Source organism: Cyprinus carpio, chromosome B15 (genome assembly GCF_018340385.1).
Source record: "Cyprinus carpio isolate SPL01 chromosome B15, ASM1834038v1, whole genome shotgun sequence".
Lineage (NCBI taxonomy): Eukaryota > Metazoa > Chordata > Actinopteri > Cypriniformes > Cyprinidae > Cyprinus > Cyprinus carpio.
Window position 1 is genome coordinate 21,391,783 of NC_056611.1, and position 18,203 is coordinate 21,409,985.

General features: G+C 38.3%; 1 protein-coding gene across 3 annotated transcripts in view; it reads left to right on the forward strand.

Moving 5' to 3' along the window:
* The window catches only part of LOC109103615 (protocadherin-16-like), a 98,531-nt gene extending 80,670 nt beyond the window's left edge, over positions 1–17,861 (forward strand). For all 3 annotated transcript variants that reach the window (XM_042739773.1, XM_042739771.1, XM_042739774.1), the window contains exons 10-21: positions 1,502–2,351; positions 4,439–4,678; positions 6,891–7,016; positions 7,165–7,374; positions 8,336–9,202; positions 9,811–9,924; positions 10,018–10,229; positions 10,562–10,713; positions 11,051–11,181; positions 11,479–11,765; positions 12,698–12,836; positions 13,370–17,861. In XM_042739773.1, the coding sequence (XP_042595707.1) occupies positions 1,502–2,351; positions 4,439–4,678; positions 6,891–7,016; positions 7,165–7,374; positions 8,336–9,202; positions 9,811–9,924; positions 10,018–10,229; positions 10,562–10,713; positions 11,051–11,181; positions 11,479–11,765; positions 12,698–12,836; positions 13,370–15,960 (5,919 nt within the window). In that variant the 3' untranslated portion in view covers positions 15,961–17,861. The remainder of the gene's footprint in view (positions 1–1,501; positions 2,352–4,438; positions 4,679–6,890; positions 7,017–7,164; positions 7,375–8,335; positions 9,203–9,810; positions 9,925–10,017; positions 10,230–10,561; positions 10,714–11,050; positions 11,182–11,478; positions 11,766–12,697; positions 12,837–13,369) is intronic.
* The last annotated feature ends 342 nt before the right edge of the window (positions 17,862–18,203 follow it).

Sequence of the window (18,203 nt, forward strand, 5' to 3'; positions counted from 1 at the left end):
TGTAAAACACTCAAAGTAGGAGTGACTGACTCCCAGCTGCACCGATACAAGTGCCAGCTGTGCTTTCTGCTATGCTGCGTCAAAGTCTCGTAATACAGTTCAGTAGCCCTTTGAAGAACAGAAAACTCCTTGTAAAATACCCCAGTGATCAAATTAATATTTCTCAAACGAGTCAACGGAGCAGCAACAGTAGTAAATTCCAGCGTGCAAATGCCTGGAAAACACATTTATGCTGTATAACCATTCATTGATGTTATGGATGTGCCAAGACAAATAATAAAGTTCATAATTGAGATCTAATTAGAATAAAAGAGCTCTGGCAACGCTTTGATTCTTTCAGAAATCAATAGTTTGTCTCAAAAGCAGCTGTGTGAAAAGAGTAGATATTTTGTTGGAACGTGCTTTGACATGTCATTTACTGCTTAATGTGGGATTAATTACCCCTCTGTCCTATTATGTTTCATTAGAAGACTTGGCCTCGAGAATCTCGTTACTGCCAATATACTAATCACACCGGTGCATAATGATGATTTAATCATAGTACAAAAAATAATAGGTTTTTCATGAGCACCTGTGTTGTAGTGCATACTTTTATTTTCAAACTTGTTTGAGTTCTAACGCATAGGTTTTGAGGTTAAGTGTCTCGCATGTGCTGAGTTTGTATATGTGTCTTTCCTTATCTAAATGTTTGTTTCCATCTCTCTCTCTCTGTGTCTGTCTCTCTTTCTGTGCACGCACACACATACACAGTCTCTCATAACTATCAAAACAATGTCTCATCTGCTAAGAGAAACCACAGGCGTCCATATTAGGAAGCGAGGTTATTTTGCTTTGAAGTGTTTCGGAGTCATCCATGAGGATTCTGTATTTTTATTAAGAATATTTGCACATTTGAATGTTCTAACAGTTTCCTATTATGATTATGTTTACTTTAATCTAGTATTATTTTTCCTGGCAGTCACAGACCCATCAAATGAACTCTGATTAATGCTAGCAGGTTTGTTGTTTGAGCTTGTAAAAGCCCCCCAAAAAGTTTTTCATTCCTTGTAAAAAGAGAAGAAAATATGGGCTGCAGTTTGTTTCTGTTCTGTTGTATTTCATTAACAGTCAACTAGCAGGATGCAGTTTAAAAATGGGTTACAAATCTGTTCTGATATGTAGTTTAAAATGAATTTAAAGACAAATATTTTTGATATTTTATTGTAAGTAATGATTTGTGTGTGGTTTTCGTTTTAATTTCAGTTAACAGAAATAAACCTGTTTAAATCCCATATAAAATGTAGGTCTTGAAGAAAAAAGTCATTGTACAAAAATACAGTACAAAAACCTGAATAGGAATTCTTCTTTCTTTTTTTTTCTTTAATCTGTAAAGCAGGATTAATGCAATGTATCATGTACAGTATAATCCCAATATTTACATTCCTGTTGTCTAACATTTAGCTGTGCTTTGCATTCATCATTTCATTTTTTAAATCTAATACATAAACGTCTTTCTTTACAGGTTGTAAGCTCAAATAAAGGATCACCCACCACTAACTCCCAATCAATAATGTTGAATTCAGTAGAGGGAGCTAAACCCGGCTCGATCTTGGGATCTGTTCGTTCACCTGATTCTCAGACTCTTCCTGAAGTAGGCCAGGTCACGTATACTGTGGTGGGAGGCACCGACTGCGATGGCACCTTTGTGGTAGACCGCCAGACGGGTGATGTTTACCTGGCCCGTGAGCTTGATTTCGAAAAAGCTCCTCGATACACTCTCCAGATTGAGGTCGATGACTTCTCCATGCCTCTCCCTAAAAGTCACTTTGTTACATTGGTAATCGATGTCCAGGACAGCAACGATCATGCTCCCGAGTTTCCCGAAGATCCCATTATCATAGTCGTCCCTGAGAACACAGATCCTGGATCGTCTATCTACACCTTCCAGGCCATTGATAAAGACGGAAGCGGACCCAACAGTGAAGTACAGTACTCCATCCTGCAGCAGTGGCCAAACGTTCCAGATCTCCTGTTCCTGGATCCAACCACAGGAGTTCTTTCTCTGGGAATGATGTTGGATCATGAGAGGACCACTTCACTACTCTTGGTGGTTCGGGCGACGGATTTGGCCCCCGATGTCGGTCAGCGGCGCCGTGGGACGGTCACAGCCAGCATATTTGTCACTGATGTGAATGATAATGACCCTGTGTTCATCTCACCGTCTGTGGTGAGTGTGATGGAGGACCAGCCTGTGGGCTTTGTCGTGGTCTATGTCATGGCTGTAGATGCAGACCAGGGAGAGAACGGACGTGTGACGTATCGTATCCAGAGCGGCAACACTGGAGGAAAATTCAGCCTTAACCCAGATACAGGTAAACCAATCAACAGCTTCCTCTGAATGAAATTCTTGATGTTCCCTATATATTTATGCTCTTAATTTAAATAAAATTTGATATTTTTTTTTTTTAATGGAAGGCCCAATAAAGCTATTTGACAAAATATTCACTACCAAAAACTGAAAAGTTTGTGGTCAGTAACATTTCCAAGGCACCAATGCTGCATCTATTTGATCGAAAATAGATTAAAAAGTAGTAGTGTTCTGAAATATTATTAACATTTTTAGTAATTGTTTTTCATTTCAAAATACTTAGAAATGTAATTGTTTCCTGAGATATTTTGAACAGTGGTGTATATTCACATTTATTTCACAAGACAAAATAATGGATTTTAAACACGTTTTTAAAAGTAAAAAGTAATTTTTCTCTCTTATTTTATAAGATTATGCTACACATCATACAGACTGTGTGAGGAAGTTATGTAAAATTGAGAAGGGTAAGCACAACTGCAGTGCAAGCGTATTTTTGCATCTTGATTGTTTATCTTCATTTGAAACCTTGTTATTTGATGCATCTTGCATTTTGAGTGATTTTAATACTATGGCAAATTACTCAAAACACCAGTAACATCAGGACATGCAGCAGTTGCAGTTAACTGTTTATGATTACATTTGTGTGAACAGGACATTAAGGGATTAGTTCATCATTTCCTCAACCTCATGTCTTTCCAGACCCTTATGACTTCCAGACTTTTTTTCTGTGGAAGATTGCATAGCATGCAAAATGCACCATCATTTTGATTCTGCATTTCTGCTTGACTCGCATCTTTCCTCTCCTCCCAAGTTGCAATCCTCTAAATGCCCTGTAGTTCTCTTAATCCTAAAAACTGCCAGCTCAACATCTCATCCATTCCCAGAAATTCTGCCCTGTGCTGTGAGTTCGGAACAGTTTCTCTCATCTGTGTGTGTGTTTGTCCATTAGTACATCATGACATAAAGCAAGAGTGTAAGACAGTACACACCACACCAGCTGGTAACTATTTACAGCATGTTTTACCACTAACAGATTGTGTTTCTCTGTTATTGTGGACCTTGATATGCTTATGGACTCCACACTTAACCAGAATTTATTAGAATATGGAGCTAGATCATACCACATTTTTGTAATCCTACAGGTTTTGTTTACAGGGCTAAGAAAATGATCATAGGATGGTCTGTCTCTTTAAAATAAGATTTGTCTGCTTTATAAATGACAAACCGATCTTGCAAACTCTCACTTGCTTGGGAAGCTCATAATGAATGCCTTTCAACTATTAATACAGTATGAGAATAGAAAAGCAAAACATCTTCTTTCTTCTGCTTGGTTTCCCCTTACGTTATCGGAGCATGACTGGTGAGGAGTCAAGTTGTCTGAAAATATTCAAACTTGTAATTCTTACCAGATTAAGACCTCAGAGGCATGTTAGCTCAGTGTTATGGAGATAGAAGAGAGGGAAAAATAAGTCGAAACAGAACGAAAACACCCTCTAGTGTCTCAGTTCCCATCATGTCTTTACAGCCTGCTTTGAATCATTGCGTCTGGTTCTTTAAAAGCATGAAATTAAGATTGGATCAATAGGAGCACCGCTCGCTTGTGGTAGGCTAACGACAGGGGTGCTGGCACCCCCAAATTTGAGCAGGGCACGGTAGGCCGGGCCGTTGCGTGTCTAGAGTGCTTGTTTATGCGCTCTTTCTGTTTGCTGTGGAAAAAAACTCATAAACTGTGGCCAGATAGTTGAGCTGTTACAGTGGCGAGTGTTCAGGTAGGGAGGGCTGTGCATGGGAAAAAATGACTTCCACTCATTTTTAACACAACAGAAAGGCGTCAACTTTTCGTGCTGTGATGTTGCTTATTCAAGATCAAAGTGTGCTACAAGATGGAAATCATTCATCGTGCGAGCGTGTGAATGAGGCTTTGCTTAAGTGCGAGTGGTTTTGCTTTAAACAATTTACATCATGGCTTCATTATTGTTTAATTGTTTAAATGCAGTTCAGCAGGCGATCACTTAAAAGAAATACCAGACACTATGCATTCATCACATTCATCATATGGTAGCCTAACACTTTTGCTTATTTCCCCTGTAGGGTCTTTGTCTATTCTTAGACCAATTGACCGTGAAGAGCAAGACCTCTACAACCTGACCATAGTGGCAGAAGACCACGGTTTACAACAGCACAGCAGCTCCCAGTTACTGTCAATCCAGGTGATTGACGTAAATGATGAGGCGCCATACTTTGAGGAAAGTGAATATGAAGCTTTTATTGCAGAGAATCAGCCTCCAGGAACTACTGTGCTTGTGGTTTCAGCTTCTGATTTGGACCAAGGTAAAGTACACTAATATATGTCTAACATATAAACATGGCGGTTACAGTATGTTGTGTAAGGACCACTGGTGGTAATATTAATGAAGCATATTTTATAATTTTTCAATTATATTAAGCAATATTTTATTGATTTGAATTAATATAATGAATTTAATTTTAATGAAAAGTCATTTATATGTTGGCGCCAGTAGCCTTGTGGGCAGCGTGCCGACGCATAGCGTTGTTGCGCTTCGTGCGTCCCGAGTTCAAATCCCAGCCCATGGACCTTTCCCAATTCCGTTCCCACTCTCTCTTGCTTTCTGTCTAAATATTGTCCTGTCATAATAAAAGGTGAAAACGGATCAAATAAAATCTAGATATTTATGACATGGTCTGTCTGAATACTTGATTCTGATTGGCTGGCAGGTGTTGATTAAATTTGTTTAACTGCACAGGTAGTTCCAGGTCAGTTTAATCACGTTCTATATTAATGCGCTTCCTATAAACATCGGTAAACATAGTAACATCTAACAAGTTGTATGTGACGAAAATAACCATAATTTTTATCATTCCAGTAAAATGTCTGTAATATGTGAATGCTGGCAAATGACCATGGCATAAGGAGGATAATCAACAGCTAGCTGTGCATTAAACGATTTGAATGCACTTCGCATCGGGTGGTTCTTCGCCTCCACGTCATGCATTCAAATCGTTTAATGCACAGCTAGCCATTGATTATCCTTTACATATTTAATTCTAATTTCATTTAATTATAAATATTGAAATTTAATTTAGAAAATAATTGTTAATTCACGAAAATAAAATATTCAATGGGGCTGACTAAAGGGTTGTTGATTCACTGTTTATAAGCATAATTTTTGTGACATTTTAGTATTATTTATTAATATTTTTAGTTTATATTTCGTGTTATAGTATTTATTAATATTTGAAATGAGATTTTTTTGTTTTCAGATTTGAGTTTAATTTAAGTTTGTTTTAATGTTTTGTTTTGTGCTTTAATCATTTTGATTCTTTTTTTTATAATTCTATTTAGCTGTATTTTATTTCAGATTAGTTTTAGTAATTAGTTCAGTTACTTGGTAAGGGCAACATTTCTAATTTTGGGGATTTTTTTCCTGTAAATTTAATTTCCTCTAATATTTACCGTTTAATTTATTTTAGCTATGTTTCAATAACAAAAACTTTTTTTTTAGTTGTATTTTTATTTAACAAAAATAACACTGCTATGTATACATGTAGACTACATCATGAGTGCCACATTTATAAGATGTAAGAGTAGTTCAACAAAACATCTTGCTATGTAGCTGATTCCTAACAAGAACACGTTTTGTACAAATGTCTCCTTTACTCATTCTGTGCAACATGCTCCCTGTAAATATGGTTTGGCAAGGTACAGATTAGCTGTGGACTCACAAAAACTTGAAGTTGGTACTTTAATCTTGAATTGGTCTGATGGTAGGAAAATCCTGTGTGGAATGTACATCTGAGTCAGGAGCATGATTAATTACGGTAATTTTGTATCACATTATGTTCTTTATTTAATTAATCACACTAAATTAACAGAAAATTGGCAGCCCTAATAATTTTGTTTACATTCTTCTGTATCTCTGCCACACAACGGCTCATATATACTTGATGATGTGATGCTAAACGGTACTGTCTGTGAACGCACGCATCGAGTGAGAAGAGTTAATTTCCACCTTCTGAAGTTGGCGGTGGTCACACCGTCCTCTTTAAATGTGACACGAATGTTTGTCTAACATTTTTCTGAAAACACTGGATACCACAGCCAAATCCATCACAAATAAAAGTGTGTGGTTTTAATTGGTGCCAGGCCGGGGGGAGTGCTGCATTCTCTTGGACTTACTCAGGGGCAAATAAAACAGAAGGATCATAAACTTTCTCTCCATGAACAATTAGCGAGGTAAACAGGTGACACTCTGCCAGATTGCTCGCCTTTTGCACGCGATCTGCCATCTAAGGAGCAGGGGGAGGGCGATTGAGACCAACTGCTTAGACAGCGGTATTAACTACAAGCAAATAAAAACAGGGTGCGCCATGTGTTTACCCATTCCGTGAGAAAAGTCCATTGCTCAAAGTGAACACAGCCTCTTAAGAATGATGGGCTTTTCACAGACGTGATATTTTGGACTTACATTCAAGAAAACTGTGTAGATTCATCTCTTATAATGTCTTTATCCTTTTTTCTTAGGGACCAATGGAATTGTGACATATGGAAGTATTGTAGGAGATGATTTCAGTATTCATCCGGTGACAGGAGTCATAACAACCACCAAGGCTTTGGACAGGGAAGCCCAAGGGGTTTATGCTGTGACAGGTACTTCAGATAAAACACAGTCGCTTAATTGCAATGAGAATGATATGCTTTTAAGAGCATAGATTGAAGTTTTGTGTTTCTGCCAATGTCATGTCACGGTTGTGCAAGCATTTGTTTAGCCAGTTTATAACCTCTCTCTCATAAACAGTTTATGCCAGAGATGGTGGTTCTCCGCCCAATTTTGCCAAGACCACAGTACGCGTCACAGTGCTGGATGAGAATGACAATAGACCGGCTTTTGGGAGAGTGTACTATAGTCTGGAGGTACCTGAGAACCAGGAGCCTGTGACGCTCTTCACCATTAGAGCCACAGATCAAGACTCCGGGGACAGTGGGCTGGTGCACTACAAAATCATTGGTATTAATGCCATGAAGCAATACTTATGTTGTTGTATAATATATGTTAAATTATTATTATATACTGTATACAAACAGCTAGTTGTTCACATATGTTTAGCTCATGCCTAAAATCATTTTCAGTATTAGTATCAGTATCAGTAATCATTGTAATTTATTTATATAATAGCAAAGATTAATTTATTAGCAGCCATTACTCCAGTCTTCAGTGTCACATGACCCCTCCAAAATCATTCTGATATGCTTATTTGATGATAAGAGACATAAATAACACTGTTTACATTTCCTATTATTAACAATGTTAAAAGCAGTTGTGCAGCTAAATAATATTAATAATGTATTTAAAGTCACTTTTCAGTAATTAAATTCATCCATACTGAATAAAAATATTTTTTATAAAAAAAATAACCACTTGAGAACTTTTGAACAGTAATGTACTATTAGTCACTTCATTAAAGATGTTATGAATCATTTTGCAGTAAATATTCATTATTCCACATCATTCCACAAAAGTTTGTCAAACATTATGTGGCAGCCTGTACTGACATATGTACAAGAAATACACCCAACTATCATGGTTATGAATATTTTATTATATTTCGCTTAATTTGATTTAATGAATTACTTGGTCCTGTGAGGAAAATGTTAAATTATTTCCATTTATTTATTGTTCTTTTTCATTTGATAAAGTAACAATTTAATAGAAAGAAAAGTTTTATTTATTCCTCCTACATAAGAAAAATATTTATTTGTGTATTATATTGGATTGAATAATAACTTGAATTTTATATATATATATATATACACACACACACACACACACACATATATTCTATATATACATTGCACCCTTCATTGGTCAGCATTAATGAAATTGATTCATATTGTTATATTGCACATACCCGAGGAGGGACAACACTAATCGTTCAGATGACATTATTTTCATAACTTTCTTTCCTCAGATGGAGACCATTTTGGTGATTTCCACCTGGACAAGAAATCAGGTGTGCTGTCCACTTCCAGGCCTTTGGACCGAGAGTCCAAAGCAAAGTACACCCTCACCTTGGAGGCACAAGATCAAGGAATACCATCCCTCACCAGCACTGTCACTTTGGACATCAGTGTCTTGGACCTGAATGACAACAGCCCAGTGTTCCCCAGCAGCAGCTACTCAGTGGAGGTATCAGAAGATGCATCAGAAGGGTCTCTTGTTCTGGAGGTTTCAGCCTCTGACAAGGACGAAGGGTCCAACAGTCAGGTGGTCTACTTCCTGAGCCACGAATCCAGAGGTATGTTCATTGTGGACCAACACACAGGTCGCATTATTATAGCAACAGCCCTCGACCGAGAAAAAGTGGCCTCCTACAGTTTCAAAGTCTACGCCATAGACTCCTCAGCTTCCAACCCCCGTAACACCTCTGCTGAAGTCACCGTCCACATCTTAGATGTAAACGACAACGCCCCCTTCTTCATCACAGACCCGCTCATCATCAATGTGTCCAGCATTAGTCTCTCCAACCACAAGGTGCTGGCCACCATGAGAGCTGAAGATAAAGACTTCGGTGCAAATGGATCTGTATTTTATCGGTTTGCAAATCCTGTCAAAGGCTTCAGCATAAACTCCTTGACTGGGGACATCCAGGCCACCGAAAAGCTCCACACGATGACCCAGAGCCAGCGGACCCTTATTGTGGAGGCCATGGATCAGGGTAACCCATCGCAGTCCTCTCTGGGAGTTGTGATCGTGTACATCAGAGAGCAGAGTTACCAGGGCATCCGCTTCGCTCGCAACACCAGGGATGTCAGCCTGCAGGAGAATGCTGCTAAAGGTGTGATAATGACCCTGTACATCAGTATATCCAACTGATATTCCTGTAGCTCAAACTGTAGAGCATAGCACTAGCAACACCAAGGTCACGGGTTCAATTAACAGGAAATGCATGAGCTGATAAAATATATACCTTGCATGCAGTTTAAGTCACTTTGGGTAAAAGCGTCTGCCAAAAACTGGATATGAATGTCTAGTTTAGAATAGAATGCAGCAATATTAACACACTGTTTGGCCACTCTAAAATTACGGTAAAAATTAAAACAGGAACATCTAAAATCAGTTTGTTTTAAATGCTACAAGTGAATTTAGGCATCACAATATTTCAGTGTACAGTATGAAAAATGGATATTAATTTTGAGGTTTGCTAAAGATTACATTCAGCAGTGTTATTAATTTATTAAAGTTTTTAAAGATAAATATCCTGAGTGTTAGATGTTGGCAAAAGTCATCTAAATATAAAACTAAGGGAAATGAGATGCATGATAAAATAAAACATCAGACGTTAACCGATATGGTAATAATATATTGTGCATCACTTAATCTTTCATACATGCCAAGTTGATGGAAAATTTCCTTTTAATCAATAAAGGTATTTTTTTCTTATAGGTACAGCAGTTGTTCAGATACAGGCTCACTATCCTGATGGATCTAGCAGTGGCATCAACTATAGCATTTTCAGTGGCAACAAGCAGCAGTCCTTTAGCATCAGCCCCCACACAGGTAATCTAAGTCATTGCATGAACTACTTGTGATAGTAGTCTTTCAAAAAGGGAACGATGTTTCAGTATTAGTCATAATACATTCCTTATTTAGGTGAGATTTGGGTTGAGAGCTCTAAAGATCTGGACTTTGAGGAGACCCCACGACTCCGCCTGGTGGTCAAGGCTGAAACCGCATCCTCCAGTTCCTTCATGGCAGTTAACCTTCTCCTGCAGGATGTCAATGACAACTTACCACGCTTTCAACTTCACAATTACGTTGCTTATGTTCGTGAGGCCCAGGGCTATGATCATCCTATCATTCAGGTACAGTAATCTCCCATTTGTTTTCTCAGTGGTTGAGTCTTCATAAAAGCTGTGGAGTACAACACCCCTTGGCCTAAATACAGCATATTTTCAGTGCAAGCCAAAAGAGTTTCCTTTGCATTTCCCACAATGTTTTCATTGTCCATGGTGAGAATATAGGCTCAGCTGTCCCACATAGCCACAACCAATTCCCTTTTTCAAAGTTTTTTTTCTTTTTTTCTAAATAATTTGAGTTCCAAGCTCAACATTGCTTAGAGGTTCATGTTACGCTCGAGCAGCTGTTGCGAATCTGTCTGTATTTTCATTGCCAATTTCACCGGTAATTTCCTCAGGTGTTGGCGAATGACCTGGACCAGGGTCAGAACGGGCAGGTGACCTACTCCATAAGGTCATCGTCCATGAGCGGCCTCTTCAAGATCGACCCTGTCACAGGCAGTATAACCACCGCTGCCATCATGGACAGAGAGATCTGGACACAGACCAAGTACTAAGTTCTTCCATCTGCTTTTATAGCAGTTTAGATCATTTTCTTTTACCAACTTTATCCTTAAACAGAAGTGATTGAAAAGTAATGTCTTTTTAATTTTAAATAGCTAAGAAAAAAAATGTCACGCCCATGTATTTATTGATGAAATGACACTTCTGTAGAGGCAGTTCCATCGATGCGGTTCAAACATTTAAATTCCCTGAAAATATGATTTTTATCTTCGTTTGATTATTATTAGAGTTTGCACTTTAAAACGTCTTAAATTTCTTTCCTGTCAGCATAAAAATAGTCTGTGAGATTGTCCAGACTCTGAATTTTGTTGTTGTGTCTCCAGCCTGGTTATTATGGCAACGGACAGAGGCAGTCCTCGGTTAGCAGGTTCTGCCACTCTCACTGTGATCATCGTAGACCTGAATGACAACAGTCCCACCATCCCTGTTCCACGTGAAGTCCGGGTCCCTGAGAGTAAGTTGACTGCTGTTTGAACTCTATATCACTCCTGTAATCAATGAACAAAATTTCCTATTTTTTCTGGCAGACAAACAGTGAGGCACACCGTGCTGAAAGATTGACTCAATTATCAGGGGTTTTTCTCGCCAAGGTCCTTAATGGTTATTTCCTGTCACTGATGTTGTACAATGTGTCCAATAGTGGTGGGCCTTGTCCAGGAATATGTAATACTTTTGAAAGGTGCAACCACAGACGGAAACAATAAATTACATTTCACACTGGGTTATCAAGATTTTGTATTTCTCTCTCTAGATACCTTGATTGGAACCGTGATCACTCAGGTCACAGGGAATGATGTGGACTCTGGGCCGGCTCTCTCCTATTCCCTACTTCTGGACTCAGACACTCAAGGAAAGTTTGGAATACATCGCTATGGAGGCGGGGTGTCTTTGACTGCCCCTCTGGACTTTGAAGATAGAACATGGTACACGCTGACCGTCAGCTCCTCAGACTCAAGACAACAGACTTACGCAAATCTGACCGTGCTTGTGGAGGATGTGAATGATAATGCTCCAGTCTTCTCCCAGGACCTTTATGAGGTATGTTAGGAAAAATCACACGTTCAGGATGAACATTGATAGAAAAAGTACATTAAGATGTTTGAAGTACCCAAGTACCTAACAATGTTGGGGAGTAACTAGTTACATGTAACCAAATTAAGTAATTTAATAACAAAATAAATGTGACTGTAATCAGTTACAATTACTTAGAAAAAATGTTTAGCTAAATTACAGTTACTTATGAAAATGTTTACGATTACAAAGTGGGTCATAGCTATGCAAAAAGACAAAAACAGTAACATATCTATTCATCTATATCTTATTATGATTTTAAATCAGTATTTGACCTCAGAATAAAAGTAAAAAGAGGTGCTAGAGCCTGATTTTGTGTTGGCTTTAAAATTTAATTTGTATAATCTTAATTCATTTGATGAAGTGGATTAATCAGTGTTGAGTACTACTGAATTTTTTTTAATACTACTGTAAGGTTAACCCTGCCTGGTTTTGAAAACATTCATTAGAAATTTAGAAAAGTCATTCAAAAGTAATCAAATGTAATCAGTTAAAAAGTAACTGAAATAGTTACACTACTGTACGTATTACATTTCAAAAAGTGTAACTTGTCATCTGTAACCTATTACATCTCCAAAGTAACTTTCCCAAGACTGGTACCCAAGATGTTTGAATAAAACATAGTAAACAGTTACTTGACCGATCAAAAGTATTTTAGGGAGCCTTGCAATAATAACAGATTACTCTAACTTTGATATTCTACACTCTGTTTCACTGGTAAAACCCTTAAAGGCACTTGCAGTTAATTTAAATGTCGAAGAGACATATTTCTTGTTTAGAAAATATTCCATGTGAGCACCACATTTACAAAAATATTTCTTTAAGTAAAAGAAAAAATAAATTGATGCTGTGTACTGCTCAAAGCCGTCAGTGTTCAGACCGATTTATGTCTTTGGCAGGTGACTCTAGCAGAACGCTCGCCAGCAGGAAGCTCAGTTATCACAGTAACTGCTACAGATAAGGACTCTGGAGACAACGGAAGGATAACATACAGGGTCGTGTCAACAAAGGACATGTTCTACATTGACCCAAGCAATGGTAATTTGTAATTTTTGTGCCTATTGTTTTCCTTTTGTTTATTGTTCTTCATCTAAATCATTGTCAGATGTAGAATACATTCTTAAGGAACAAGACATAATTTTTTGATATAGTGGTTCTCAGCTGGTTTTTCTTCAGGGCCCACGTTTTAGGATGTCAAGTGGCACTTCAATTACGTATTAAAATTTGTTAATCAAACAAAAGTAATGTGAACTACAGAGATCACAAAATATCCATAATGATACTGAATAGAAAAAATTAATGGAAAATTTGTAAATCATTAACAATAGAAGAAATGTGATTTACAAGCCTAAAGAATTTAAAAAACACTATTCCAATTATTGTGTTGTTATTAGCCGTATTACCAGTGATAGATCAATTTATGCCTAAAAACTCTATAGTTGGATGCACCGCAGTCCAGGACCCTGTCCAGGATATAATTTTTGGGTTGTCACCCACCAGTTAAGAACTACTGTTTTGAAGCATTTAGTTAAAGCCCTGATCTTACTTTATAATGTAATTTCTTTATATAGGTACTCTGTTCATCAAGCAGAAGGTTGAGTTTAACTCACAGCGCCCTTCCATTTTGGTGGTGATTGAAGCCAGTGATAGTGGAACACCTCCACTGACTGCCCTTACCACAGTTCAGGTGCATGTGTCTGATGTCAATGACAATGCGCCTGTATTCCACCAGACTGAGTACAGAGCCTCTGTATCTGAAGACGAAGTTCCTGGTTCAACCATCCTAACCCTGGAAGCAGTGGATGGGGATTTATCTAGGGACAACTGCGGGTTTGATTTTGCCATTGCCAGTGGAAACATTGGTAACGCCTTCCAAATCGAGAGCAGTGTTCGTTTCCTTGAGGGCCATGGATTTCAGACAGTTGGAATGCTGATATTAGTTGATAAGCTTGACTTTGAGAGTGCGAATGGTTACAATCTCACTATTGTGGTCTCAGATCGCGGCATACCACAACGAAGCTCAAGCGTTCCAGTTTTAATCACTGTAATGGACACCAATGATAACCCTCCATCCTTCAGTAAGGCTGAGTACAACGTTATTGTCAATGAAGGGGCAGAAATGGGAAAAGAAATACTTCAGCTTTTTGCAGTGGACCCTGACTCAACATCTAATGGAGAGGTTCAATACTCAATCAGTTCTGGAGACGAGTCTGAGCTCTTTTCTATAGATCGCTGGACTGGGTCCCTTCGTCTGCGGAGGTCTCTTGATACTGAGAAACGGTCCTCTCATGTGTTCATCATTCAGGCCTCAGACGGTCAGGGCCACTTCGCTCTTGCTCCTGTAACTGTCGAGGTCAAGAACATCAATAATAACAGGCCTTACTTCCCTCTTAAATCACTCACAGCAAGCATTCGTGAAAACCAGCCCCAAAATGCTCTAGTTACCATACTACATGCCATTGATCATGACAAAGGAGCATATGGAGAATTGAGATATTTCCTCATGCATAATTCTGGCAATGGTAAAGATTCCTTCCTTGTGAACCAAACTTCCGGTGAGGTGCGAACCCGCTTTACATTAGACTTCGAGAAGGTAAACGCTTTCAATTTTATTGCTATGGCAATGGATGCAGGCAACTACTCGGCCACAGTCACAGTTCAAGTCTTTGTGACTGGTGAAGATGAGTATGACCCAGTTTTCACTAACTCAGATTTCGCCTTCCATGTACCTGAGGGAGCCAAGAAAGGGCAAAGCATCGGGCAAGTAAATGGTAATGATGAGGATGGAGGGGTGGACGGCATTGTCCTCTACACACTCGCAAACAGTTCACCTTACTTTGAGGTCAACACGACTACAGGAGTGATATCCCTCAAGATGGATGCATATCATCGACATACAAGCCGGTCCAAAAGAGAGACACGTCAGATGACGTTGGATGTTACTGCTCACAGTCCTTTGGAGAATTCCCGAAAAGTTTCTGCCCAGGTCACAATTGACGTCACTCATACATCCTTCGGCTTGAACACAGACATAAATGTGGTACTTGCCAGTGCTATAACAGCTTCATTGGCAGCCATTGTGTTCCTGATCATAGTAGTTGTGGTGATATTCCTCTTGAGATCCCAAAGGTACAAAGAACAAGAGGCTTGCGCCAGAATAGTATCCCACGGTACTGTTCTGGAGAGTCTTGAAGAATCAAAAGTTCCAGGGGGTGATAAGCTGTATCATCAGACTCTTCCTGGGTATGCAACAGACCAAACTGGGAGCGGAGGAGGTACCTATGCACGAGGTGGGTCTCTTGACCCATCTCACTCCAGTGGACGTGGTTCTGCTGAAGCGGAAGCAGCAGAAGATGATGAGATCCGGATGATTAATGAGTATCCTCAAGTTTCCAGCATCTCATCCTCCATGCAAGAACACATAGCTGCTCGTGGACCTGACTCTGGTATCCAGCAAGATGCAGACCAGCTGTCTGACATTTCCTGTGAGCCGGGGATGGATGCAAATCAATGGTTTAAAGGGAAAAAACTGGGAAGTTTAAGTGGGACACTACTATCAAGCCAATTGCCAACTTATCGTGATGAAGGAGGTGGTTATCTTGGGGTTGGAAGAGGGCTTAACATCTCGCATCCGAAAGATTATGCTTTCCCGGAGGATGGTAAACCTGCTGTGGATGGTTCTCTTACAGCTATTGTGGCTAGTGATGAGGAACTGAGGGGCAGCTACAACTGGGACTACCTCCTCGATTGGTGCCCTCAGTTTCAGCCTTTGGCTAATGTCTTTACAGAAATTGCCAGATTAAAAGATGAGAACGCGCCACCTAACCCTCGGCGGCCGTTTCATCCCAAAGCAAAGACAGATCCCAAGCCCAGAATTGACCCTCCTCCCCTTATTACCTCTGTAGCACATCCAGGGGCCAAAACTGTTTTGCCGAAACCTGCTGTAGGCCGAACATTTCCACACCTGTCCTCATTGCGCCGATCTCCCATTGACCATGATGGCACTGTTTCCTCAATAGCCATGTCTCCGAGTTTTTCCCCATCTCTTTCGCCACTTGCTGCCCATTCCCCAGCCATTGCTCCCTTTGGAGGTCACTCGTCCTTCATTATGGGTACAAGTGAGCACTCCTTAGAACATGAGGAGACAGAACTGAGGATTTAATGCTGTCTAAGGAGAGCTCACCAGAAAGCATTCCCACCTGCTCAGGTACTCTAAAAATGCCTCTCCTCTGGCATAGTCCTCAATATCATGTTGTATGTAATGTTGCCCCACTGGCTGGCCAGAGGTTTCAGAAAGCGGTGCTTTTGTCACGCTTCTTTAGACTTACTGACTTGAGTTGTTTTATAATGCTGTTCTAACGATCCTGAAGATCAATTGACAATTTTCTTGGCCCAGCATTTGCACATTTTGAAGGACATTATGTTTGATGTCAATGTTTTGTAAGAAAAAACTTTTTTTGTATTTTATATTTTTGTACTGATGTTTTTTGTTTAAAAAGAATGACATGTGTCAAGCGGTTGCTATAACCTGTGATTTTATTGACATACATTTATATTTGTGTATATGTTGCTGTAACAGTATGTTTGTTATCAGAGCTTGTTTTAGTTTATTAACAGTTCCCATTCTAAAGTGTTCTAAGTGTGTTCAGTATTAAGCTCTTAAATATTTGGGGAATATGTTTTTCTGTTAGTATTTATATAAAAACAGTAAAAAACAAAAACATTTACAGTATCTGCAAAAATGCCAATGTACACAGTCTTGGAAGTTTTTCCTGCAGACAACAGTGATCATATTGATTTCTACATGCTGCTTCCCCTCCCTTAGCTTGACTAATGGGAACACAATTGTAGCTTATGAAACGAAATATATACAAAAAAAAAGTTTTTCCCCATTTTGTGAGGATTATAAAATCGAGCACCAAGTTGCTACTTAATTAGCTAAGACAAGCTATCTGTGCCAGGAATTTTGTAAAACTGCAAAGAAATAACAGTAACAGAAATTGAAGATATTGTCATGGCAGCTTTTAACAGCACCTTGAAAGAGCTGCCAATGTAACTGGAAATAATGTATTGTCCTTTTTATACTCATGTTTGTTATCAAGTCTTTGAACACATAGTCTAACACATATTTTTAAGGCCAGTGAAAATCGGTATCATGTTGTTGTTACAATATATAGGCTGATAACCTGATAACTTTGATGTTTTTTTTTTTTTTTTTTTTTTTGTTGTTGTTGTTGTTGTTTTTGTCATAGGCTTAGACTGATAATTTTTACTGGATGTTTATGTTTGAATAAATACATCAAGCTATCCATTATTATACTAAATTCGACCCAAAGAAAGTTTAATTTAAAACTCCACTGTTCCCTAATCAAGGTACTGACATTTATAGGTACATTTTGTGTAGCATATTTCAATCATTACTCAAAACAATTGGTAATTGTTGCTAAATATACCATAAAATGCTGGATTACTTTGCTTTGTGTATGTAAATGACATGGCTGAATAATATTATGACACCCATATTTGTTGAAAAGCACTGGTGATTTGATTTTAGTGATGTATTTGTTACTACAATGTACAGTTTGTACAATTTCAAACTAAATAATAGCAGCATTGAACATTCTTCTAGCAAGATTGTGAAACATATTTTTGTAAATTATTTTCTAACACTTTGAATATGATTGTAAATGTTGCCTTTTGACCATACTTCATTTCTGTGCTAGAAATTTTACTAGTGTTTTTTCTTGTTTTTTTTCTCAGATTCTTTTTTGTCAACATATTTTGATGTTCATTGAAAGGCTCAACTTATCATTTTGAAAATCCACAGTGCCTATTGAAGAAAATCATGATTGTGTTTATAACTGATTGTTCAAATTTTTCGTTGTTCAGATTCTCAAGGTCACAGAAGAATTTCAGTGTTTCCTAAGGATACAAAATCTCTCTCCGTGTTAAAGTATCCTATATTTATGGCAGATACTTTTTTACACAAACAATTCCTCACTCGTAACTGTGAACGTGTTATATTTGTGCTGCCTTGAAGGAAAATAAATAATGTTCAGTTTTTTTGTGTTCATTTAAAAAGTTTCTCATGATGTTCAAGTCACTGTTCATTTATAGGTGAAGGAAATCTGTTTACATTAATTGTGAGTAGCACTATGGTCCAAAAAATTGGCCAGCTGTTTGTCTTACCTTTGTACCCAATTGATCAAGAGCATTGATATAATATGATAAGTGGTGGTGTTTTATTGTAAATAATGATCAGAAAACACTGAATTGTGTTCAGTTTCCACCTAAATCCTTTGAAACATACTTTTTTATATACTTGACAAAAGTGCCTGATTAAAATGTATTTCCAATAATAAGCCTTAAGCATCATCTATTTTTAAAAAATGATATGTACACATA